This window comes from Hemicordylus capensis, chromosome 2 (genome assembly GCF_027244095.1).
Source record: "Hemicordylus capensis ecotype Gifberg chromosome 2, rHemCap1.1.pri, whole genome shotgun sequence".
Lineage (NCBI taxonomy): Eukaryota > Metazoa > Chordata > Lepidosauria > Squamata > Cordylidae > Hemicordylus > Hemicordylus capensis.
The window spans coordinates 148,449,059-148,475,448 of NC_069658.1; the positions used below are offsets into that span (position 1 = coordinate 148,449,059).

General features: G+C 43.7%; 1 protein-coding gene across 1 annotated transcript in view; it reads left to right on the top strand.

Annotated features, from left to right (window-relative positions):
• Positions 1–5,408: 5,408 nt before the first annotated feature.
• The window catches only part of GSR (glutathione-disulfide reductase), a 29,389-nt gene continuing 8,407 nt past the window's right edge, over positions 5,409–26,390 (top strand). The window contains exons 1-8 of the mRNA XM_053300350.1: positions 5,409–5,750; positions 12,493–12,519; positions 15,035–15,123; positions 17,004–17,073; positions 17,878–18,025; positions 22,747–22,801; positions 23,505–23,604; positions 25,212–25,298. Of these exons, the coding sequence (XP_053156325.1) occupies positions 5,517–5,750; positions 12,493–12,519; positions 15,035–15,123; positions 17,004–17,073; positions 17,878–18,025; positions 22,747–22,801; positions 23,505–23,604; positions 25,212–25,298 (810 nt within the window). The 5' untranslated portion in view covers positions 5,409–5,516. The remainder of the gene's footprint in view (positions 5,751–12,492; positions 12,520–15,034; positions 15,124–17,003; positions 17,074–17,877; positions 18,026–22,746; positions 22,802–23,504; positions 23,605–25,211; positions 25,299–26,390) is intronic.

Consider the following 26,390-nt stretch of genomic DNA (forward strand, 5'->3'; position numbering starts at 1 on the left):
GGTTTTTTGTCCCAATGTGCATCACTTTACACTTGCTAACATTGAACCGCATTTGCCATTTTGTTGCCCACTCCCCCAGTTTGGAGATATCCTTTTGGAGCTGCTCACAATCTGTTTGGGATTTCACTACCCGGAAGAGTTTGGTATCATCTGCAAATTTGGCCACATCGCTGCTTACCCCTGCTTCTAGATCATCAATGAATAAATTAAAAAGCACCAGTCCCATTACAGATCCCTGGGGGACCCCACTTCTTACTTCCCTCCATTGTGAAAACTCTCCATTTATACCTACCCTCTGTTTCCTGTCTTTCAACCAGTTAGCAATCCACACATGTACTTGTCCTTTTATCCCATGACAGCTAAGTTTCCTCAGGAGTCTTTGATGAGGAACTTTGTCAAAAGCTTTTTGGAAGTCCAGGTAGACTATGTCAACTGGATCACCTTGATCCACACACTCGCTGACACTCTCAAAGAAGTCCAAAAGGTTGGTGAGGCAAGATTTACCTTTGAGGAAGCCATGCTGGCTCACTCCCAGCAGGGCCTGTTCTTCTAGGTGCTTTACAATTTTATCCTTGAGGATGCTTTCCATCAATTTGCCTGGAACGGACGTTAGGCTAACTGGCCTGTAATTTCCCGGATTGCCCCTGGATCCCTTTTTGAAAATCGGTGTTACATTTGCTACTCTCCAGTCCTCTGGTACAGAGCCCGATTTCAGGGATAAGTTAAATATTTTAGCAAGGAGGTCGGCAATTTCACATTTGAGTTCTTTGAGGACTCTTGGATGGATGCCATCCGGCCCTGGTGATTTGTTAGCTTTCAGTTTTTCCAGACAGTTCAGAACATCATCCCTTCTCACTTCTATCTGACTCAGCTCTCTAGCCTCCATCCCTAAAAAGCCTGGTTCAGGAACAGGTATATGCTCAGTATCCTCTGCCGTGAAGACAGACGCACAGAACTTATTCAGCTTCTCTGCAACCTCCATATCCTCCTTAATAATCCCTTTCACGTCCTCATTGTCTAATGTTCCAACTGCCTCCCTGGCAGGTTTCCTGCTTCTGATGTACTTAAAGAAGTTTTTGTTATTCCCCTTGATACTTTTGGCTAAATGTTCCTCAAACTCTCTTTTTGCCTCCCTTATTGTCACCTTGCATTTCTTTTGCCAGAGTTTGTGTTCCTTTCTGTTCTCTTCATTTGGACAGGCCTTCCAATTTCGGAAGGAAGTCTTCTTCCCTTTTAGGGCTTCCTTGACGGTACCCGTTAGCCATGCTGGCATCCTCCTGGACTTAGTGGTACCTTTCCTCCTTTTGGGTATACAATCTAACTGGGCTTCTAGTATTGTGGTTTTGAGTAAACTCCATGCACTCCAGAGCAAAGTGACTCTCCTGATTTCCCCCCTCAGCTTTCTTTTCACTATACTCCTCTTTCTTTTCACTATACTCCTCATTTTGGAGAAGTTTCCTCTTCTGAAATTCAAAATATCTGTGTTAGACATCCTTGGTGATTCTCTCCCCATATGTATGCTGAAATTGATGGCACTGTGGTCACTGTTCCCTAAAGGGTCGATGACACTGACGTCACACACCAGGTCCTGGGTGTCACTCAGAATTAGATCCAAGGTCGCCTTCTCTCTGGTCGGTTCCATGACCAACTGTTCTAGGGCACAGTCATTTAGCATATCTAGAAATTTGACCTCTTTGTCCTGACTTGAATGTGAATTTACCCAGTCTATGTGTGGGTAGTTGAAATCACCCATAATTACAGCCCTGCCTCTCCTTGACGCCTCCCTGATTTCCTCCTGCAACTCCCAGTCACTGTCGGCATCTTGATCCGGAGGGCGATAGCACGTCTCCAGTAGCACGTTTCCTTTCTGGCCTTGTTTAGTCACCCACAGGGTTTCTGTGGAGGCCTCCAGTCCACCTAGGTTTTCTAGCTTGTTAGATTCTATCCCTTCTTTAACATACAGTGCTACCCCTCCTTCAAGGTGCCCCTCCCTGTCCTTTCTATAGAGTTTATACCCAGGGATAACAGTGTCCCACCGGTTCTCACTGTTCCACCATGTTTCTGTTATGCCCACTATATCTATTTCTGCGTTAGCAACCAAGCACTCCAGCTCACCCATCTTGGCTCGGAGGCTTCTGGCATTGGCATACAAGCACCTATACACTGAATCTCTCCCCTGATGTATGCTATTCTTTTGACTCATTGACCTGCTGGCACAGGCTCCCGTCTGCTCTTTATGTGTTCTGCTCTGTCCCCTTCTGTTTTATTTGAATTCTTTGCAGCCTCACACTTTAAAGGATGGCTTTTGCCAAACGCGATACTGCCCAGCTCCCATCAGCTGTTTCCCAGGTGTCATTTTAAAAGCTGCTCTGCAACCTTTTTGATTTTAAGCGCCAGCAGTCTGGTTCCATCTTGGTTCAAGTGCAGCCCGTCCCTTTTGTACAGGCCTTGCTTGCCCCAAAATGTGTCCCAGTGCCTAACAAATCTAAACCCCTCCTCCCGGCACCAACGTCTCATCCACGCATTGAAGCCCCTCAGCTCTGCCTGTCTCACTGTACTTGCGTGTGGAACAGGTAGCATTTCTGAGAATGCTACCTTGGGGGTCCTGGGCTTCAAAATGCTACCTATCAGCCTAGATTTGGCTTCCAGGACCTCTTGACTGCATTTCCCCACAACGTTGGTGCCGGCGTGCACCACGACAGCTGTCTCCTCCCCAGCACTGCCTAGGAGCCTGTCTAGACGCTGCGTAATGTCCGCAACCTTCGCACCAGGCAGGCAAGTCACCTTGCAGTCAACACGCGGGTCACAAACCCATCTCTCTATCCCTCTAATGATCGAATCACCCACTACAAGGAGGCCCCCACCCCCCAGAGGAGTATCCCCCGTGCAAGAGGATATGGGCTCATCATCCACGGAAGGGGTCCCTTCTAAAGGAGCGTTTCCCTCTCCCTCAGACTGATGTCCTCCTCGCCCAAGACCTTCATTCTCCCTGACAGCAGAGGAGCTACCAGCCCTGGAGTGGGATGCCTCTATCACATCCCTGAAGGTCTCATCCACATGCCTCTCTGTCTCTCTGAGCTTCTCCAGATCCGCCACCTTGGTCTCGAGGGAACGGATTTGTTCCCTGAGAGCCAGGAGCTCCTTGCACCGAGCACACACCCATGGCTTCTGCCCATGGGGCAAATAGTCGTACATGTGGCACTCTGTGCAATACACTGGGAAGTGCCCCTTCCCCTGCTGACCTTCTATCTTCATACTGTTTTGGTTGGCTGTTTACAGTATTTAGGGAGCTTATTGTCCATTTATTAGATAGTTTATTAGGATAGGTCTCAGCTGTAATGGTCAACTATTTAACTGTCCAAACAGTCTTTCCCACGAATATGAGGGATACGAGGGAGGGATATATACTTACGTTCTCTTCTCCACCAGGCTCCTTGTGATCCTTGTGATCGCAGGGGCTTGTTCCAGGCTCCCCTGCACACTTCCCGCTAAACTCCTGCAAAACTCCTACGTCCTGTTTGCTATCCCTGTCTGCTGTGCTCTCAACCATGGTATCCTTCTGGAGCGTCTATGCTATCGACCATGGTATCCTTCTGGAGCGTCTGAGGGGGTTGGGAGTGGGAGGTACTGCTTTGCATTGGTTCCCCTCCTATCTCTCGGGCAGGTTCCAGATGGTGTCCCTTGGAGACTGTTGTTCTTCAAAATCGGAACTTTTGTATGGTATCCCTCAGGGCTCCATATTGTCTCCGATGTTGTTGAACATCTACCTGAAACCGCTGGGAGAGATCATCAGGAGATCTGGTGCAGGGCGCTATCAGTTTGCTGACGACACCCAAATCTACTTCTCCATATCAACATCATTGGGAGAAGGCATAAGTTCCCTAAATGCCTGCATGGAGGCGGTAATGGGCTGGATGAGGGATAACAAACTGAGACTGAATTCAGATAAGACAGAGGTACTCATTGTGCTGGGTCAATACTCAGGAGATGGGTTTGATATTCCTGTTCTGGATGGGGTCATACTTCCCCGGAAGGAACAGGTACGCAATCTGTGGGTGCTTCTGGATCCAAGCCTCTCCCTGGTCTCCCAGGTTGAGGCGATGGCCAGAAGTGCCTTCTATCAGCTTTGGCTGATACGCCAGCTGCATCCATTTCTTGAGATAAACTACCTCAGAACAGTGGTACATATGCTGGTAACCTCCAGAACGGATTACTGCAATGTACTCTATCTGGGGCTGCCCATGTGTAGTCCAGAAACTACAGTTGGAAGAGAATGCCACAGCCAGGTTGGTCTCTGGATCATCTCATATTGAGACCATATTACTCCTGTATTGAAAGATCTACACTGGCTGCCAATAAGTTTCTGGGCAAAATACAAGCTGCTGGTTATAACCTATAAAGCCCTAGATGGCTTGGGCCCTGGATATTTAAGAGAACATCTTCTTCGTTATGAACCCCACCACCCATTGAGATCATCAAGAGAGGTCCGTCTGCAGTTGTCACTGGCTTGTCTGGTGGCTACTCAGGGACAGGCCTTCTTCACTGCTGCCCCAAAGCTTTGGAATGCACTCCCTGCTGAAATAAGAGCCTCCCCATCTCTAACAACTTTTTAAAAGTCTTTAAAGACGCATCTATTCACCTAGGCTTTTAAATTAAATATTGTTTTAACAGTTTTAACATTGTTTTAAATTTTAAATTGTTGTAATGTTTTAACTTTTACTGTATCATTTATTTTGTTTTAACTAATGTTTTAAGTTTTCTGTAGACATTTATTTTAACGAATGTTTTAACTGTTTCTGTTTGTTTGCTTGTTGTAAACCACCCAGAGACATGAGTTTTGGGCAGTATAGAACTGTGTTAAATAATAAAATAAACAAATAAACAATTTATTATTTATTGTTTATTTATTATTTAGGGAGGAAGCAGGTCTTAAACCTCAAGTTTTTGGATGACTGAATCAATACATAAATTCAGAGGCATAACGATGTTTATATCTTGCTGCAGCAAAAATGGCAATTTGGTGACACTGCAAGACTGACAAATAATTGTAGTCTTAAGGAAACTCAAGCTGGTTCGACTGTGCTGTTTTTCTTACAGAAATAATTCCTTTTGTTTATAAGAGTGATGCGTCCCCAATTTTAATTGGCGGGGCGGGGGGCCCCCTGTAACTATCAACAAACGTAACTCCTGCACCCAAAGAACCGGGAAAAACCACCGGTCGGGGGGGGGGGGGGGGAGAAAGCATGTAGTGGGCGGGGCTAATGAGGTAGAAAGTAACTTCCTCGAGGGGCGGGGCTTTTACTTGCATCTCCCCTCCCTGGTGCTGCGATAGAACTTGTCTGGCTTCCTTTCCCGTCTGCCTAGGGAGTGACTGACGGCTCAGCCAACCAGAGCTGCCCAGCCGGGGGCGTTTTGAGACGTGACCCACCTCTCTGGCTCTGCCTGTGCCTGTTAGAGAGGGAGTGTGGCCGTTTTGCCCTGCCCGCTGGTCGGAGGGAGGAGGAGGAGGCGGCAGGATGCCGCGCTGTACTTTAGCTGCCTTAGCAGCTACCGCCGCCCTCATTTCTGCCTGCCGCCGCTGCCGCGCCCCCATGGCTCAACTCCGTGCCTCTTCCTCCTCGTCGTGCGCCATGGCCTTTGACTACCTCGTCCTGGGCGGTGGCTCGGGCGGGCTGGCCAGTGCTCGGCGCGCCGCGGAGCTCGGAGCTCGGGTTGCAGTGGTCGAAAAGGGGCGGCTCGGAGGCACATGCGTGAGTCGGGCGGGGAGAGGGCTGCTGCTGCTGCTGCCCCTGCTGCGTATGCTTGTTGGGGAGCGAACAAGTCCTGTAGAACTGACTTGGACGTGAGCAAGCGTGCGTGCGTCGGATTGGGTTGCAGCACATCTCTTGGAATTTCTCCCCTGCACGGTGTGGCCAGGTGCAAAAGCCGGGCAGGGTCATTCTCTTATAGTTTTTAAAAGGGGGGCGGGGGCGTGGAGAAAAGGAACGTCAGGAGGGAGAAAGGTGTTTGTGCCTCCTGCTGCCACTCCTTTTCTTTCTCACCCCACGTTATCTTAATGAAGGGGGGAGAGAGATGAGGTGTATCGTGCGTCTGTTCATAGAGCTCTTGAGAGTTCAGTTTCGTCTTCTGCCTCACTCTTCTTCTCCCCGCCTCCAGTGTAGTAATGGTATTTCAAATAGCTCCAGGGAAAGGGATCAAATATCTAAACACTGTATCTATTCAAAGTTATTCTTTGGTAGATGCACCGCCTAGCAACAGTAGCAAAAACAACCTTGCTAGATGGTGCAACATTGTTATGGAATGGCCAGTGAAGAAAGCTGTTAACACATCTCCTCTTTCATAAGGATGTGTGGGCTCTGGGTTTTGCCCTCCCTCCTGGGATTCCTGTCAGTGAGGGCCAAGCCACCCAGTGGCATATGGCCGATGCTGCCCTTGCTGCAATGATCTGAAGTGCAGCAGTCCCCCCCCCCATTCACTTCTATAGGACAAGGAGAAAAGGATACATTTGGGATACACACAGTACAGTGAGGACATTTCTCCCACTGCCCGTACAAATGAATGGTTGTCATTCACTCCTATGGGGGAAAGTAAAGTGCTGCATTTGAGGACACCACAAAGTAGGGGAATAAACCCATTCCCTACACCTAGTGACTCCAGCCATTAAAAATCAAGCAGTTGAGAATCAACTCATCTTCTACCTGTGTAGTGCCATCCTGGCTTCTGTTTCTTGGACACAGAAAAGTGTGACTGCTGGAAACTGACTTTTATATGGCACCATCGATTTACATGATATTTTACAGAGTTTCATAAGCAGAAAAAAAGAGGCTGCTGCTTCCAAGGAGCGGCTTTAAAAGACCTTGCCTTACGATCTAAGGAGGCAGTGTGGTGAGTAGTGGTTAGTGTTGGACTACGACCAGAGAGACCGGAGTTCAGATCCCACGAAATTCACTGGGTGACTCTGGGCCAGTTACATATCTCTCAGCCTAACCTACCTCACAGGGTTGTTGTGAGGATAAACATAACCTTGTACACTGCTCTGGGCTCCTTGGAGGAAGAATAGCAAGCATGACTTGTCCCCTTAGCTAAGCAGGGTCTGCCCTGGTTGCATCTGAATGGGAGACTTGATGTGTGAGCACTGCAAGATATTCCCTTCAGGGGATGGAGCCGGTCTGGGAAGAGCATCTAGGTTCCAAGTTCCCTCCCTGGCTTCTTCAAGATAGGGCTGAGAGAGATTCCTGCCTGCAACCTTGGAGAAGCCACTGCCAGTCTGTGAAGACAATACTGAGCTAGATAGACTGACTCAGTATATGGCAGTTTCCTATGTTCCTAAGAATGGGATGTAAATGTAAAAATAAAATAAATAAATGTCGTGGAGGCAGTAAGTCAAAGGTAGTAATAGCTGAACCTAGTTGAAGCTCCTGAAATAACAATTAAAAGTGTATACAAAAACATAAATTTATGTCTTGTATGATAGAATGTTCTCATTTGTATATTATACAAAACTGTAAACTACAAAGGGAGAGCTTAAGTGATAGTTTGCCACTCAAGAAATTCTAGCTCAGATTGGGATTCAGCACTTTATTGACAACTCTGTAAGGGAGGTTGTTTATGCTCTCCACATTGCACACGTATGAGGGAAGAACTGAGGCTGATAATATAAGGGGCTTGTCTAAGGTCATTAGGAAGTACTGGTTTAGTTGAGATTGAAACTGAGGACTTCCCAGCTCACATTATTGATCATTATGATAGGAACATTGAAACCTGCCGTATACTGAGTCAGACCATAGGTCCATCAAGCTCAGCATTGTCTACACAGACTGGCAGCAGTTTCTCCAAGGTTCCAGGCAAGAATCTCAGCCCTATCTTGGAGAAGCCAGGGAGGGAATTTGGAACCTTCTGCTCTTCCCTGAGTGGCTCCATCCCCTAAGGAAATGTCTTACAGTGCTCGCACTTCTAGTCTCCCATTCATATGCAACCAGGGTGGACCCTGCTTAGCTAAGGGGACAAGTCATGCTTGCTACCACAAGACCAGCTCTCCTCTAATACACCAAGGAGCTCTTATATCCAGTGAGGCTGTTCTTATGCACAGCCTAACCCAGGCTAGGGACGCCCAGCCTGGGTTGGGTTGTGCTTGAGAACTGCTGGGATTGGGCCTGATCCCAGCAGGCCAGCGCTGCCTAGCCCGGCTGCTAGCCGAGGTTAAGGGAGTGAGCGCTCCCTCAACCCAGGCTACTGGATCATGTGTTCGCTGGGGCTATGTTTAGCCTCGGCAGACCCAGAGATGGGTTTCTAGAGCACCCGTCTCTTGGGGAAATCCAGCAAAGCATTGTGTGTGCTGCATGGTGCATTGTAGGATCTCCAGTGGTCTCAAAGTGTTGTCCTGGCCTCGAGCTCTGCGCTGCAGGTACGCAGTGCGGATCATCTGAGAGCGCACTCTGTGCTCCCATCAACATGGGATCAGTCCTCTGGGGAGAAGGGTGAGTTTCACAAGTCTTACCCATCGCCCTGCCTGCCTGTTCCGTGTGAATGACCTCTTTGTATATTGGCTTCCTACACATTGTCTGTGCTAAGTGACATCTGTTTTTCCCAGGTTGGCGGGATATAAAAGTGCAGTGTATACTTTGCCTTACTTTATGACCATTTTTATTTTGCTTGCTAGCATTGCATAATGGGTGTTGCACAGTTATTTGGGTTTGACCAGGTTTTTTTACCTTTCTATGGAAGAAGTTCATATTATCATTGTTTAGAAGCGTGCACCTTCCTTTGACATACATGTATCATTTTGGGCATTAGTCAGTTTGTACTGCATCCTGCTTACAATAACAGGGTCAGGACTCCACCTTGTACCTGTGAAAGGCTTCATTTCAGGGGGTGGAAATGAGTTGGAGCATAATGTACAAGACCAGTGGCAATGCAGAACCACTCATGGCAGGAATACAAATAATATGCAATTCATGTCCACACAAGATACTATATATCTTCCACTCTGTCTTGACCAGAGGTGTGGATTTTCTGGAAAACTTTCTTGTACAGGGTCTGCTTCATTGGCATACAATTTACATTATTTTTTCCTTTAAAAATACTATGCAAATTTTACTCATACTTTAAATAGATTGGCATGTTGTTTGTCCTATTTCTTTAATAAAAATAATCTCCCATTTTAATTTTTCCATGCTGTGTCTCTAAAGTTTTCCAAGTAGTTGAACTGAAATATTTGCTGGGGTACGTGGTTTAAATTTTATACTGAAATAAATCCAGAGCTTTAGGTGGAAATAAATTAGGTTTATTGTAATACTCAATAAATCAGTAAAATCTATATGTACTCTCTCTCACACTTCTTAGGGATAATGACCTGAAAAACATTAATTACAGCTTTGGTAGTAGTAGGCTTGCCTAATATTGTGTTGGCATCCATTCATTGTTACTAATTAATTTTTAGGAAACAGTGACTGACATCCAGACTAACATTGCATGCATGCAGCAGTAAGAGTTCCAGACTATCACTGTGCTGTCGCTTGAGCGGGGCAAGGGATTATTTTAGCTGATCTCCCCTTTCCTCTGAAGCCCACTGTGCATCACCAAAATATGTCTTTGAGGGTCACGCAACCCACAGGGACATCTTTTGGTGTTGCATGCTGATCTTCAAAGGAAAGGGGAAATGGGCAAAAATTGCTCTTCAAAATGGAAAAGGGAGACAAAATGGAGTGATGCAGCACTGAAAAACCAGACAGGAAAAGGAGGGAAGAAAACCCAAAGGTGCTGAGCAAATTGATATTTTCTTAATTTTAGTCCTGATGCGTTTGGACACTAACAGAGGATCACTATGTTTCAGTATCATACACTAGCAGGATCACTTGTGATCCCGCTAGAGTATGATATACTTTTCAACAAATGAACAAAGATGCAGGCCTAAAATAAAGACAATATCAATTTGCTTAGCGCCTTGGGTTTTCTTCACTCCTTTTTCTGTCCAAAAATGGCTCTTCCCCTGTTCTAGTGACAGCTCAGTGATAGTCTGCAACTCGCATTGCCACACTTGCACAATGCTAGTCTTGATGTCAGCCAATAAATTTTAGAAATGGAAGTTTTTCAGTGGAAAGATAAAGTATGGAATTTTGGGGGGGAAATTTCTTGTTTTGGAAGAATTTCCACCCCAGATTTCTACTCTTAATATGCCAAAGCATGGGGAAAGGGCATCAAACAAACTGTAGTGGAGAAGCACAGGCAGGAATGAATGAGCAGCATGAGTGAAGAAGGGATGGGTGAAGAAGGGATGGTGTACAGAGCGGAGCATCAGTGCCGACTATCAGGAGGACAGTGGTACAGTAGCTGGAGCATAAGGTTGGGCTTGCTAGAGTAGATTTAATGGGATTGTTAATAGGAACCTTTTTAAAAAAATTAAATGAATTATTTCTAATATTTGGGAGAAAAATGCAAATCCAGTTGGCAGAATAAAAGGAAGATGTGTGGAGAGTGCTTAGGATTTCCTATTATGTTTACAGTTTTACATTGTTTGTGCCTCTTGGCAAGTAGTAATTTTTCTTCTCCGACACAAGAAAACTAGGCTTATGAAATGGTGTGGCCAGAAAAGGAAATCTGTTTAAGGGACTAGTTTGGACAGGTCCATTTTGCTGTTAGGCAAAAAATACCACTTGTTGAGTAAGGTTACATTACTGTGTGTAGAAATGGTTGTGTTTGATGCTCTCTCCTGTGAATGGGGGGTGGCATTTTTACAGCAACGTCTAGTAAATTGCAAAGCTTTTACTCTTAGGTTTATACTGAGATATAGATACAGATTTGGTACATGATTTGTCCATGCTCTGAAGCAAAGCCCAGTCTTGGAATATAATTCAGACTGCATGGGTTCAGATTTTGAGCTAGCTCTACACAATTGTGAAGCAGAGTGTTGCAGTCAACTTAGATAAAATATTTAGAGTGCCATTAAAGGACAGCAAATCGTCGGTTAAATATGAAGTTGTATGTTTGATTGTGAAGGGGGCAGGGAGAGCTTCAAATGGGTGTTCTCCTTTTCCTCAAATGTTGAAGTCTCTTGGACTTGCTCTTGTGCTCTGATCTGACATCTTGTAAAGATTCTCCTTAAGGCAAAAGGAAGGGATGGGGGACATAAACTAAAACAGAATCCTGTGGCTTTAGAATGTCATTAAAGGTAAAGTTGTGCCCTCGGGTTGGTGTTGACTCCTGGCGACCACAGAGCCATGTGGTTTTCTTTGGGAGAATACAGGAGGGGTTTACCATTGCCATCTCCCACACAGTATGAGATGATGCCTTTCAGCATCTTCCTATATCACTCTGCCCGATATAGGTGTTTCCCATAGTCTGGGAAACATACCAGCAGGGATTTGAACCAACAGCCTTTTGCTCCCTAGGCAAATCATTTCTCTGATGCACCATTAGGTGGGTAGAATGTCATTACCACTGGTGTTTTACCAGCTGTAAATATCTGTTTATTGATATATAAAAGAGCTTTATTTCCTGCTCTTTGGGGAAACTTTGGGTCTTTTTGAGGGACCCCTGGGCAGTCTTTCACTCAAGTACTGACCAGGCTGATGCCTCTTTAGCTATTTTTAAAAATAAAAAACAGTGTCCAGTATTCCGTAATGAGGCACCATGACCATGGAAAAAACTAGGATTAGGCTGTATAGATAAAGTGCTGGTAGTTTTTCAGTACTGGAGTCGAGGTTTAGCCTCCAATCCCAGTGGTGTTCCTGAGTGAATCACATTTTCTTTGTCCTTTGTAAATAGCTGTCACTCATTCCTATGGGAAAAATGAAAACATCTCACTTGGACACTGTTGCAATGAGAACAAGTCAGTCATGTTTATTTACGGTCATAGACCAAAATACAATGAGAACAACGTTTGTCCTCTATCCCTGTGTAACCCAGATGTTTGCAAGAGTCGTTGCAATGTGTCTCTTTGAGCAATGCACAGAAAAAACAGTACTTGTTGCCAAGCACCATTGAAATATGCAAGCCTTCCCTATATACACACACCACACCACACCACACCAACTGTCATAACGGTGGGCATCTTACTACAACAACAAATAATATTTATATACCACTTTTCAACAAAATTTTCCAAAGAGGTTTACATAGAGAAATAATAAATAAATAAGATGACTCCCTGTCCCCAAAGGGCTCGCAACTTAAGGCAGTGGATAGGACCAGTTACTCTTCCCCTGCTTAATAAAGAGAATCACCACATTAAAAAGGTGCCTCTTTGCCCAGTTAGCAGGGGATCTGGCCCATAAGATGTTATTTTGTAATTGGTTTGAGATAATCCCATCACGGATGTCTCTGGTAATATTTCTACATTCCTATCTGTATTAAAGAGACTTACTGTTACTTTCTATTATACTAAATAGTGAATAACCCAAAATCAAACAAGCTTTAACTTTGTGCACATTTGCTGAATACTTGCTTATCTTAGAAGTGCTGACATAACACTTATAGTGTATTATTCTATTCTAGGTGAATGTTGGATGTGTGCCTAAAAAGGTAAAAAGGCCTTTTCTTAAATATTCTTCACGTGTTGCTATATATGTGTGTGTGTTTCTTTTTAAAATGAATGTGTTTTTAAAAATGCTTTCTCGAGAGAGTGAAAACTTAATAGATATTCAGTACAGTTGAAAATATACTAAAAAGCTAGATTATGTAGGTGTGTCTTACATTTTTTGTTTGTAATTTATTAGGTTAAAGAGATGGTTATCTTTTAAACTCTGCCTTGCAGATACGTGCAAGAAAAAAAGGACTTTGCCTTCTTGCTTTCTTGTATCTTTGGGTGTCAGAGCACTTTGAACAGTGTGCAGTCTGACATGCTCCTGAGCCCTTGACCAAGAAGGAAACCTCACTTGGGAACTCAGTGGAAATCTCACCATTAAGTGATAGATTTTAAGAATGTTTTAACTGTCCCTATGTTGAGGGACTGAAGAATTTAATAGAAAATAGAGGGTTGGCCCCTCCTCCTTCTGCGGGCACTTGAAGCAGCAAGGATGGAGGCCACCCTTGGTCATTTCTTTTCTGACACTGTTGAGATGCCCAGCAGGGTTTGCAAATGAAGGACTGTCCTTGGCACCTTCCTCTGACTTGAAGGCTCAGGACAGGTCTTATAGCCCACTGCTTCAAAAAACAAAACATACACAGACTTTCATAAACTTTAATGGTTACCAGCAACAGAAGATTTGACTTACTCAAGGACTGAATGCGGGGGAGGGGGAACCAGCTGATATAGTCAAGGTGAATGAACATAGTATAGGCTGACTATGAACATAGTTGTGAGGCTGTTCTCCTGAGCAGCCAAGCCCGGACTTGGTTGCCCATGAGAACAGCCAGGAGCATGTGGCTCCTGGTGGCACATTGCTGGCAAACTTGCCAAACAAGCCCACCAGTTAGCTGAGGTTAAGGGTGCACTCGCACCCTTACCCTGTCTAACTGCTCATGTGTCAGCACCGGCTGGCGCTGAGCCACTTCAGGGCTCCCAGCCAGCACCGGGGGAATCCCCACAATGCACCACATGCTTGCATGGTGCATTGTGAGATTTCCGGGGGCTGGGACAACAAATGCTGACCGCTGCACCTCTGCGCTGCCCATGGCAGCCGCAGACCATCTGGGTGCACGATTTGGGTGCCCAGCAACTCTACAGAGATCATCATCAGGGAAGCATCAACTCTACAGAGATCATCAGCAACTCTACAGAGATCATCAGCAAGCTTCTACGGCCTTCCCTGCTGCCCTCCCTCAAGCCCTCTCACTTGACTGTGAAAAAGGGCTTAGTGATGTGACTTGCTGGCTTCTTTGAAGGAATCTCACGCTAGCCAGCATTTCCACTTCAAATTAGTTTCTGCCATCTGGCATGAGTTTATATTGTATCCATTAAAATTAATATGGTACAAGTGGCCCTCATTATTCGCAGGGATTCCATTCCAGCCTCCAACCGTGGATAATGAAACCACACATAATGAAACTTTGAGTCTATGGGAATTGCGGGGAGCTAGGTTCATTGAGCCTAGAAGAAGTACAAAAAAGCAGAAATAACAGGGATAAAGCACAGTACCTTTTTCTCCAGCTCTCCAGAAAGTCCCCCCCCCACAAATCACCCAGAATTTTGAGAATTTGAAGGAAATATTTTTTTTAATAGTGGTTAGAGTGCTGGACTAGGACCAGGGAGACCTGAGTTCAAATCTCCATTCAGCCATGAGACTTGCTGGGTGACTCTGGGCCAGTCACTTCTCTCTCAGCCTAACCTACTTCACAGGGTTGTTGTGAGGAGAAACTTACGTATGTAGTACACCGCTCTGGGCTCCTTGGCAGAAGAGCGGGATATAAATGGAAAAAATAAAATAATAATAATAATAAAGACCCACAAAATGGCTCAGTTCTGCAAAGTGGTGGCTGGAAATGACACTGGAAGTCATTTTTGGCCACCCAGGATAGGTGGATTTTGCTCATTTTTAAACCACGGATAATGAGGTTGGGTCTATATTGCCCGACCCAAAACTATGGGTGCCAGGATCTCTGATAACGAGGGCTGCCTGTATGCTACATTTCATGTTCATGCACAGGACCTCTTTGTGCTTCCCATTGCTTTGCTGTTTAACATCCAAAACAACTTCTTGTGATGCCTGTTAAGTTCAATGTAAGCTGAAGAGACCAAGTCTGATAGAATAATTTGTAGGTTGCCTAGGCCTGCACAACTTGAACTGAATGTAGCCTCCCATTCACATATGGTGGCCAATTAGGGGCTCGGTCAATCTGAGTTTTCTGCCCATCTGTGACTGCAAAAACGGGGAGCTTGTAAAGTACTTGACAGGCCACTGTACATGGCTGGTGGACTCAGGTTCTCTAGGTGAGCCATAAGCTGCAGAGTCTCAGGGTAGGAAGCTCTAGATATTACACCTCTTCCCCTGCTATGCACACACAAGATCTACCAGCTTTTTACTGCACAATACAATAATTAGTGATATTTGATTTTTCATTTCTTTCTATATTAAACCCTGGATGTTTCCCTTAACAGGTGATGTGGAACACAGCTGTCCACTCTGAATTTATCCATGATCACAAGGATTATGGTTTTGAAGTACCTAATGTGAAGTTCAGCTGGCGGTAGGTCTGAAGTTAAAATTTGGAGTCATAGCTATATAAATAGATAGATCTTATTTGCATGTAGTAATCTGACCATAGCACAATCTTGCAACACAAGCAAATCTTGCAACACAACATACAAGTAAAATAATGTCACACAGGCCCAAATTAAAATTCTGAAACATTTACAACTTAAATTTCAGAATCTCCCTAACAAGCCACCACATTTGCCTTCAGGACATTGATTACTGCAGATAGAAAATGAATAGTCTTTGCAGCTCTGTAAATAAGCATATACCAGGGTTGGACTACAACTCCCAGAATCCCCAGACATGGCCTTTGTGGCTGGGGATTCTGGGAGTTGTAGTCTAACAACGTCTGGGGGCCCAAGGTTAAGAAACCCTGGCATATACTATCAGTTGATTATGTAAATGCTTGTGATGGGAGTTAGAATGCCAGTGAAGGAACACTAAATTGCTCTCCCTTTTATGGCTGTATGAATGATGTCTACACAGATTATTGTACTGAGATTTTTATTAGTGTCTGAAGGGTCCCACGTCAACATTGTGAGCCACTCCAAAGCTGCATGTGCAGCTTTATTCTTCACTTCATTCAGGAAACCATCTTTAGTTTCAGAATCATCGGATTTGAGTGGGTTGCAAATATGAACATTCAGACTGTACGTGTTAGTTTGAAAGCTGGTTAAGTGGGCAAGAATGATTAAAAGCTTCTTCATGATTTATGCAGCAATCTTGTGCGCTCCAATGACATTAGTATTTCCTTCAGCAAACTTGTAAAACACGATGTTCCTGAAAAGACTTGCCAACTTCCAAACTAGCTCTCTGCTGACACACCAAGATCTTCCATTGTGTATGTGTGTTGGGGGGCAGATGCAGTTTTTGGCAATTTCTGCTTCCCTCTGCATCTCCCTGTGTCTCTGGAAACCTGAGGCCTGGGGGATCCTCTGGAAGATAGTTTTGGGCAGGGGCGTAGCTAGGGGAGAGGGGGCCCGTGTCATCCCCTCTCCCTGGTGGCCCCTCAAAGTGAGGGAGATGAAGAAAATAGGTAGGGGTGGAGCTGGGCCCCCCAAATTCTTTTAACCCATCTGCTCAGCTATAGCTACACCCCTGTTTTTTGGAGGCCCAAGGGTCTGCAGAGGGAAGTGGAGATAGCTGGAAACCATTCCTCTTCCCCTTGTGCAGTGGGAACCCCTGACGGCGGAATGTTAGCTTGGATGGTGGCCACTATGCACAGGTACCATGAACTTGCAGCCAGTCAGGGCTCCATAGCATGTATCCATGGGGGTATATGAATGTGTATCTACCATTCATATTTTCTGTAGGAAACACCGATCTAGTCCCAGAAAACACAATTGCCAAATCAGATGTGAACTAGACCTAAATATTAGATTCCCAAGTCAGTTATGGTTGGTGTACATATCTCTAAATGGTCGAACACAGAAATAGGAGCTTTGTTCTTTGCCCTCCTGTTTTTGACTCAAAACCAGCTGTTTAAACATAAGGTCAGGGAGATCTAGATTTGGGGCATTATTTTGAGTGGTAGACTTGATATGGACATATGACATGGAGTGTGATTGAGAAGACCTTATTGCTTTCTCAATGAAATGGAGCTCTGCAAGAGCATTGGCAGCTCAACCAATTGTAGAAGGAGGACTCCACAGCCAAATAGTTAGATTTTTCAATTCATTAAAAGGCCTGCATCTAATAAACAAAACAAAATCAGGTTAATCTTTTCTAGTTTTGCTGTGGGGCGCCTGACTTCAGAAGCAGTTTTGTGTACCTCATGATAGAAGTTTAGAAGGAGACCTTCGTTTTGAACTATGGTCTTACCCCTGTAAAAGTGCGAGAACTTAGTGAAATAAAACTCACATTTTATTGCAGAGTAATTAAAGAAAAACGTGATGCTTATGTGAAGCGACTGAATGAGATCTATCAAAATAATTTGAACAAGGTTTGTAAATGTTCCTGCTTTGCATCTCAGCCAGTCTTAAGTCTGCAAAACTTCTTTATTCTGCTATAATCTATCTGGGTTTCACAATATGTCCCTTTAGTTTCAAAGCAGATAGGTTTTGTAAGTCTCTCTCTTAATAGTCCCCAACTGCTAGGAATGTAAAGTGGTACTTGTAGAAGACAGAAAAGGATTTGGCGATGATGCACAGTCCTCACTCTTAGGGTGTCTTACACTGCAAACTTGTATTGATTGCATATCACTTTAACTTTACCATAGAATCCTGGGAATTGTAGTTTGCTGAGCATGCTAAGAATTCTTTTTTATACATCCTTAGTCACCCTCATAGAATTCTGGGGAGGGTCAATAATAAGTATTAGACCAGTTTCACTGTATAGCAGGGTTGCTCAACTTCACCCCTCCTGCAGATGTTGGCCTACAACTCCCATATTCCCTGGCTATTGGCTGCTGTGGCTAGGGCTTATGGGAGTTGTCGTCCAAAAACAGCTGGGGTGGGTCCTAAATTGAGCAGGCCTGCTCTGTAGCATAGATATGCCCTTAATTCTACACATTTGACTTTAGAAACTTCTCTAGAGGACTGATGAGAAAATATTTAGTAGCTTTGATGCCCCAAACAAGTTCAGTAATATATCAAACAGTGGATGAGAAGAGGCAGGAGAAGACTGGCACACTAGCCATAAACACTATGATGGGAGAGAACAGAACTAAAATGCCCTGTGAATGTCTTTAATGTGCCGTACTTGATATAATTTATAGGTTGTGTGCAATCTAAATTGATTTTACCAGGCTCGTATAGAAACTATTCATGGCCATGCAACATTTACATCTGATGATCCACCCACGATTGAGGTTGATGGTAAAAAGTATACTGCACCTCACATCCTGATTGCTACTGGTGGGCAGCCTTTAATCCCCAGTGAAAGTGACATCCCAGGTAAGGCTTCTAATACTGTCATATTTGTCCTGTGGTTAGGGAAGAGCTCAGCTGAAAGCTGATTTGATAGCAAAACTGTTTGCTTTAGAACCCTTCAGTAGATTCAACACTATATTGCTTGCCCTGCAGCATCAACATAGGAAGCTGCTATATACCGAGGCAGACCATTGGTCCATCTAGCTCAGTATTGTCTACCCAGACAGGCAGCAGCTTCTCCAAGATTATAGGCAGGAGTCTCTCTCAGCCCTATCTTGGAGATGCCAGGGAGGGAACTTGGAACTTTCTGCATGCAGATGCTCTTTCCAGAGGAGCCCCCTAAGGGGAATATCTTGTAGTCTCCCATTCTCACATGTAGTCTCCCATTCAAATGCAAACCTGCTTAGCAAAGGGAACAATTGATGCTTGCTACCACAAGACCAGCTCTCCTCCTAAACCTTTTGCAAATACAATTGCTCTCGCTCTTTCTGCTGCTCAATGTGTTTGCTGATTGTGGATTTTTGTGTTTACTGATTGTGGGTTTTTCTTGGAAAATCGCATGGATTTTTCTGGAACTTTACTCCATTCTGTTTTCCATATTATTGTTGTTCAAACCCATTAATGTGCATGACCCTTCATAGCGTAGTAGTTGTTTTTTAAAGTCAGTAGCCCTTGCCCTGAAGAGCCTCTAATATATGGGTGTGTATAGACATATGTAATTTTTAGTGGTGAGCTTGTTGTGAGAGTGCATTTGTACCATCTTCTCCCTCAGACTGAGCTTAGGGAATCCTGTTTTTCACCACTGCTTGATCCAGCCAAAGCCACTTTCCCTTCTCAAAGCAGGGGTAGTTGGCTGATTCTTGTGTCATCCATTAAGCCATTCCACACCCCTTTCTCAGAGAAGGTTTTAAAGTGTAAAGAAACCCAGTGTTTTGAAAACACTTACAAAAAAGAAAAATAGAATGCTGAATAAACACTTGAGCAGATCACCACACAGGTGACTGAAAAACTAAACAACAAAGTGGATAGCTTGCCTGAAGTATGGTGGAGAGGGGATAATGGTGTCAACAATTTGTATTCAATTCAGAGCCAAATACCCACATCCAGGAAAAAATAGAGATTACCCTGTGGTAAAAAAGCCCCCAGCCACTCCTGTTTTCATATATGTCTCTACAAAATGTCACCTTAATTGGCACAGTGGGAAAATGCTTGACTAACAAGCAGAAGGTTGCTGGTTTGAATCCCCCTGCTACTACATTGGGAAGCAGCGATATAGGAAGATGCTGAAAGGCATCGTCCCATACTGTGCAGGAGGCGGCAATCGTAAACCCCTCCTGTATTCTACCAAAGAAAACCACAGGGCTCTGTGGGCGTCAGGAGTCGAAATTGACTTGACTTTATCTTAGCTCTACAAAATACATTTCAATGATAGGAGAAAGATGTCAAGGGGAGGAAAGGGAGAAGGGAAGGTAATAGGGAATGTATAAAAATATATGCAGTTACTTAGACGTTGTTTAAGTTGGGGATGGAGATTTTGAAAAGTTATGCTAAAGGCTTCATGGAAAAGGTGGGTTTTGAGGAGAGATTTGAAGAGGGGGAGAGAGCTCGTACCATGTAAGTATTCCAGCTAGCTGAAGTTGCCTGTTATTCTTGCATTCTCTACTTTGGCTCCTCCCTGATCTGTTTTTGTGGGCCTTGGGCAAACGTCCACAAATTATGACTTGGCTTGCTAGCTAGCCTCTAGTCTATGGCAACTTGCCACAAAGTTTGCCTCCCCTCTACTAAATCATCTGTCATACACATGGGAGAATGGCATGGATTTCTCTAACTTGCGCTGGATCATGGAGAAAGTCAGGGGAAGCAGGAGTCTCTTCTCCTGTTTCTTAGGGAATTTCCATGGAGGGCTTTTTAATGTGAACTTCTTTGAGCCTGTGCAACATTGCCACTGTTTTCTGACTGCATAGGGGTAGAATGTTGGGGAACAGTGCAGTTTGAGGTCCCTCCCTGTGAAGTTTTTTGAAATTGAAATTCTATTGTTGCACCCTCCTGGCTAACTCAACTTCTGCAGCATTTCTTGACTCCCCCACACTTCTGCTGAGATTCTCATGGAGCTTAGAATGGAAGACGGCTGTTTAAATGTGGTTTTCAGTGTGTCATCTTAATAAATCTGTTCCTGAAAATCCTGCTTAATAGATTAAAGTGTGCCATCGAGTTGATGTCGACTCCTGGTGCCCACAGAGCCCTGTGGTTGTCTTGTGTAGAATACAGGAGGGGTTTACCATTGCCATCTCCTGCGCAGGAGGAGATGATGTCTTTAAGCATCTTGCTATATCGCTGCTGCCCAATATAGGTGTTTCCCATACACACCAGCGGGGATTCGAATTGGCAACCTCTGACTTGGTAGTCAAGCCATTTCCCCACTGCGCCATTAGGTCGCGCTTAATAGATTATTTCCGGAAAATTCCACTCAGATGGTCCCCTTTCCTCCTGCTACATTATCTGACATGTCCTGGCTGCAATCTTATGCATGCTTTCCTGGAAGTAAGTCCTAATGTCCCATTGAACTTAATGGGACTTCCTTCGGAGTAAACATGCATCTAACGTGCTGTTGAGAATGCAGTTTTCTCCTTGGGAATTTAACATTCTTAATTTAACATTCTTAATGTTAAATTACATGTTCTCTTGCACTCTTTTGATCACTTTGGGAGGGGAGATATTGCACACATACTTTCCCCACCAAATGTCGGGGAAACACAGTAAGAGAGTGGGGAGTATAAGGATGTGGATCACTTAGGTATTGAGCTGGAGTAAGAAATCATGGAGGCTGCTGTTGTTGCTGCTACTGACCTTGGCTGCCCTTGTCTCTTTCCCCTTATTGACCATAGGCTATAATGGGAAATCACCAAAATGTTTATAACTGTTCTTATCTTTGTCGGAGGGCAGCGAATAACATGCATGGTAGACCTTTGTGAGGCCATTGTACCATACAGGTTTCATGCAGATATGTCCTGGAGTACGCCTGCATGTACACTTTGCAGTTTTGGGGCTTGACTTTTGCTTTTTGAATTCCTGTGAGATTGCATCAAGGCAAGACAAATCAAACAATTGCCAAAAACCTCTTTAATGTGGTTTAGAGTGTCTTCTGGGCCATTCCCAGACGGCAATTTTACTTTCCTTTATCACGGGAAGGGCAGGTGTACATTTACGTATTGTCCAGGTTTATGTCAAAGTCCCTGCAAGCTATTGGGGAGGATTCCATACACGATTTGGGTTTTTCATTGAGCATTGGAGCTTTGCCTGATTTATGTCTGGGGTTAAAAAAATGCTACTTTTTGCAACAGTTTTTTGGGCAAATTTGAAATATCTGATATGCTCAGTAACTCACAGTACTTCACCCCTCTTAATCCCACAGTAAAGCCTGCTGTCTGGGAAAGGTCCTGGTTGCAAAACTGAACCAAGAGAGCAGCGACAATTGGTTGGAGGAACAAAGAGAGAGGAGGGGGAGAGGAGAAGGTTTATTTCTCTATTTTTTAAAAAAATCTAAAGTACAGTTAATACGCAGAGAAAACCACAATTGCAAAACTCAGTTTTTTAAAAATGAAAGAACTGGGAAGGCAGGGTGGAGTATGCTCAGGTGTGGAACTGAAGAGATGTGGGTGGGATGTACCCTTGATGTATGGCCAACCCTCCTATATACCACCACCTACACAGGTAATGTGTACGAGTTGTATGTGGTCTGTCTGTGCCTTTTCCTTGTGCAAGTTTTTCCTTTCTGTCATTGAGTTAGAATAAATATAGTAATGAATATAGGATTGTCAGGCAGACTGTGCAAGGAAGTTACAGCATGTGCAAAATGTCATCTGGATCGCTTGCAAAATTGCCTTTAAGAATTAGTAGTTGTATACTATCTGGAGAGACCCTTAATTTCTCTAACATGAGCACATATGACAAAATCTTGCTCCTCCCTTGAGCCTTCTGACACACAGAGCGGGCTTGAGGGAGAGAGGAAGGGATTTCTCTCATTTGTGCTGATGAATGGAGAAGATGAGGAATTCCTGCTATTGCTTAACTTCTCCAAACCACACAAGAGAGAATGCAGGAAGGAAATGTGAGCTTCTGGACAAATTTTTTCTAGAGGACCAGAGACATTTGCCTCCAGTGGAATTGTGGGTGGTCTAGATAGGATTGATACGGCATCAGTCCTATCTAGACCACTCTCTGCATCCATCCATCTAGACCAGTACTAGACCTCTCTCTCTCTCTCTGCATTGTCGTTGTTTTGCAGTTTATAGAAAATTGATAGCAATGCAATTATTTTTCTTCAAGATCCTTAAATTATTTGAATATTGTTTTGACATACTATACGTGCTACCCTTGTCATACAATGGAGTTTATATATCTGTACTATCCTTTTTATGGATAACTTTAGCCTATTGGTACTTCCTATTTAACTAGATGTCTGATATGGTTGCTGTATAGCTAAGGGCCATTCCGCACGCACACTACATGGCAAGAAACCCATTTGCTATACCATGTATACTTTCTTGGGAGCTTAGACTCCTCAGGGAACTATGAATGATGCATGTCTGTCTCATTTGTACTTTATGGTTATGTGCTTAAAAATCTTACACTTAAAGAGTGTGATATTTGAAGTGGCCCTATGAATGAAGAGTAATAGAAGTTGAATACATGTGTTCAATCAATTTGTGTGTAAATATTCAGGGCAGTGTCTCATTGCTTTGCAGGGGCTAGCTTGGGAATTACTAGTGATGGATTCTTTGAACTTGAAGAGTTGCCCAAGTAAGTTTTGACGAGAGTTCTTGCCATTTTATGATGAAGCCTATTCTCAGTCTGTAATGGGGATGATTTAATTTTCTCACTGAAATTTATGGGATTTACAAGTGCGTAGCACTGAATGGATTGTACTAAAGGGAATTATCAGGGAAGCATAAGCTCAGTTGGTTTCATGTAGCAGGGAAACCAGAAGTTGGATCAGGAAGAGCTGTATCAAATAGAGCAGACTTTTAAACAATTCCTTTTGGACTTTATCATTATGGTAATCCTTCTAGTTGGCTACAGTTTGGGCTATAAGGAATCATCGCAAGGACTGGCATGGTACCCTTGTAGATAGGTGTTAGGCATATTGATTAGGTGTGGTGTGGACCCCTGAGAAATCAGAAGCACCTGTAGCATATTGGAACAAAACTTTTCCCCCTCACTGACAGTTGGAAAGAATACTACCTACATTCTTATATCTCCAGAAGTAAAAGGGCTAGAGACTTACTAAATGTATTTCCATTTTTAGTGAAAGTTGGAACTTCAGAGGAAAGGCCTGGAATATCCTAGTTAACAGCTCTGAATTTATTTAAGTACACAAAGCAAATGTAATCTATTTCAAACCTTTCACATAAGAACTTTACGTATGTGTGTGTGTGTGTGTATCTGTGTGTGAAAGAGAGATTGATTGATTGATTACAATAATCCAGCCAGCTTTATTTCTCAGGCGTAGTGTTGTTGTTGGTGCTGGATACATAGCTGTGGAGATTGCTGGCATCCTTTCAACTCTAGGCTCAAAGACATCCCTATTGATACGTTATGATGAGGTAAGGTGGACTCATTTGCTTGTTCTGTCTAGTGCTGCTGCTGAGCTTTTTTCTAGATAGTTTGAAAGTTGAACTTGGCAATTTCATTATAACAAATACTCCCCCAACTTGAATTTTAATCTGATATGTGGATAAACTAAAGCCCTGCCTGCCTCACTCCCACCTGTTGCCTACCAAGCCCTCTCTTCCCCCACTTACCTTCTTGTGGCTTCAGCTGCAGCAGCACAAGAATGGAGAGTCTTTTCTTCCCCGCCACTCCCCTGATGTCTTGAATGAAATCTCCATTGTAATCTTTCCAGCACTAGGACTACAATTCCCAGCCCACCTTGTGTATGGCATGGTGTGATGACAATGTATATCAAGAAGGGTGGGGCATGTTATGGTGAAAAGCAGTTCGCACCAATGAAAATGGGAGTTAATGATTGTATTCAGTTTTGGTGGGTATTTGCAATCAGTGGTCACCTAATCAAAGCCAGACAAGGGCAATATTGACTCACCGGGCTGTGGCAGCAGGCGAGGGGAGCAATCCAATACTCGTGCGCAGATGCTCTGTGCAGGTTATGCTAGTATTATTTATCTATATCTATGTAACTGCTTTGGGGACTTTGTTGAAAAGCAGTATATAAATATTTGTCATATTCATATTCCCATTCACACCTAATCAATAGACAAACTTCCAAAACAAAGCCCTTTTTATCGTAAAAGGATTAGTCATCTTAGCATAGCTGGCCAAGAGAGGGGAAAACATTCATCTTTGACTTTCCTTTGCCCGCCATACGAAAAGATAAATTTGTATAGAGCAAAGAAATCTGTAGATTTCTCACACAGGCCTTGACTTTTTTCTCCCCCCCCCCTTTTTGGACCTAGGAGCCAGTCCCAAAATTTAGGAGCCAGACAACAGACACTTGACAAAGTTATTAGACTTAATGATAGTCCAATGTGGAAGGGGAGGGGGTAAAAGGGCTTCTCTTTATCTCATTTACAAGTAGCATACTTAGAGCAGAAACAAGGCTGTCTGGGACAAATAAAGATTTTATTAAATAACTCTCTCTCTAAATATCCTAGACAAGGCACCATGGTTTCCTGGCACCTGGGATTTGTCAAGCCCTGTTCTAACAGGACTCTGATAAGATTGCCTGGAAGACATGGAAAGGTACCTGAAAGAGTTTTGCCATAGACAGCTAGTTTTCCACGTGTAATAAGAGATAGTCCTCAGTATTTCCAAATTCTGATTAAGGTGCCAACTTCAGCCAGGAATCCTTCCTCCTTCCGTTTAGCATATCAGCTTAGGAAGTGCATGATTGCCAGGCCTGAGTCACTGCTATTGTAAAAATAGCATTGCTATTCCAAAATAGGCCACTATCATTATCCATATATTGCAAACATCGGAAATAACCCGCAGTTATTTCAATCTTCAGTTGAAATAACTGTGGGTTGCCTAATGTGTCCATGCCAGGGGCATGAGGAGCAGGGGACTCCTTCCAGCCTTACAGCTTTTGGGTCACTCTGCTACACTAGCTCTAGTGAGGGGATGGAGTATGAGGTGATAACATTGAAGTGGATATGCAGTGTGTCTGTGCAGTCTGACTTAATGCTTTTCCATACAGGTGCTGAGAAATTTTGATTCGATGATCAGTTCAAACTGCACTTGGGAGCTGGAACATCATGGTGTAGAAGTCTGGAAATATTCACTGGTATTATCTGTCTTCCACTTGGTCTTTCCTACATGCCTAGCTTTAATAATTAATTTCCCTCCCTACCTGTCTAGCTTTAGTAATTGATTTTCAGTTGTAATAAATGTGTAATCCTTTTGCTTGTTTTTGTACTAGCACTGAATGGTTTTGGTTTTCATTGAGGGCCTTGTATGCAGTGGTAGGCTTGTATTCCAGTAAGGTTGCCTAGTTATATTATTTTGTTTTATCAGTGAGGAACAGTACTTAACTTTTTTCTATGAGATTGTACAACAGGCCTTGTACACAAATGATGTTTCTTGCTCCCTCTTTTACAGGTTAAGTAGCAGACACACAATAAACCCTTCCCCACCCTCAGGATTGTGAATTTGGCCTCTCCTCATGGTGCATATATAGAGCTGGTTCACATGATTAATCTACTGTCCAGTAAATGAAAACTGGAGATCCCAGAAGCTCATGCTGTCTTGTGTAGTGTGTCATGTGACCTCAGGATGTTTTGCTGATCTTGGATTGGTGCTGTGAAACCTGACATTTAACCCGAGATCACTGATCTTAGATTTAACTTGACTTGCCAATGTCGGTTCAATGTCAGGTTTGGGGGCAGCAATATGAGATCAGTGAAAAATTCTGAGTTCACATGATAGTTCCACAGGAGCATGCATGCTGCTGGGATCTCCTGTTTTGTTACTAGAGCAAGTAGCCATACTTTGGGCCCACACTGCTGTGATGATCTGTGTTAGGAGAAGTGGAAAGCCTCCATTATTGTATGGGTTATGCTACCAGCTCTTATAATCAGGGCTATGCATACTCATTTTAAAAAAATTATGTGCTAGGCTACAGAAATTCTGTACCAAGAAAAGCTGAATCCAGCAGCCAGTATTAAGATAGATAGATTTTTTTTATTTATTCAACTTCTATACCGAAGAAGGTTAAGATTCATACTGGAGTGTTTAAAAGACACTCTCAGAATACACAAAAATAGAGAGGTTCTGCTCAGTGGTGTTACACACAACTTATAGACAGAAATGAAACTAAGAAGAGGAGGAGAAGACCAACAAAGATAGATAGGCTAGCTAGCAGAAGTAAATCAATTCC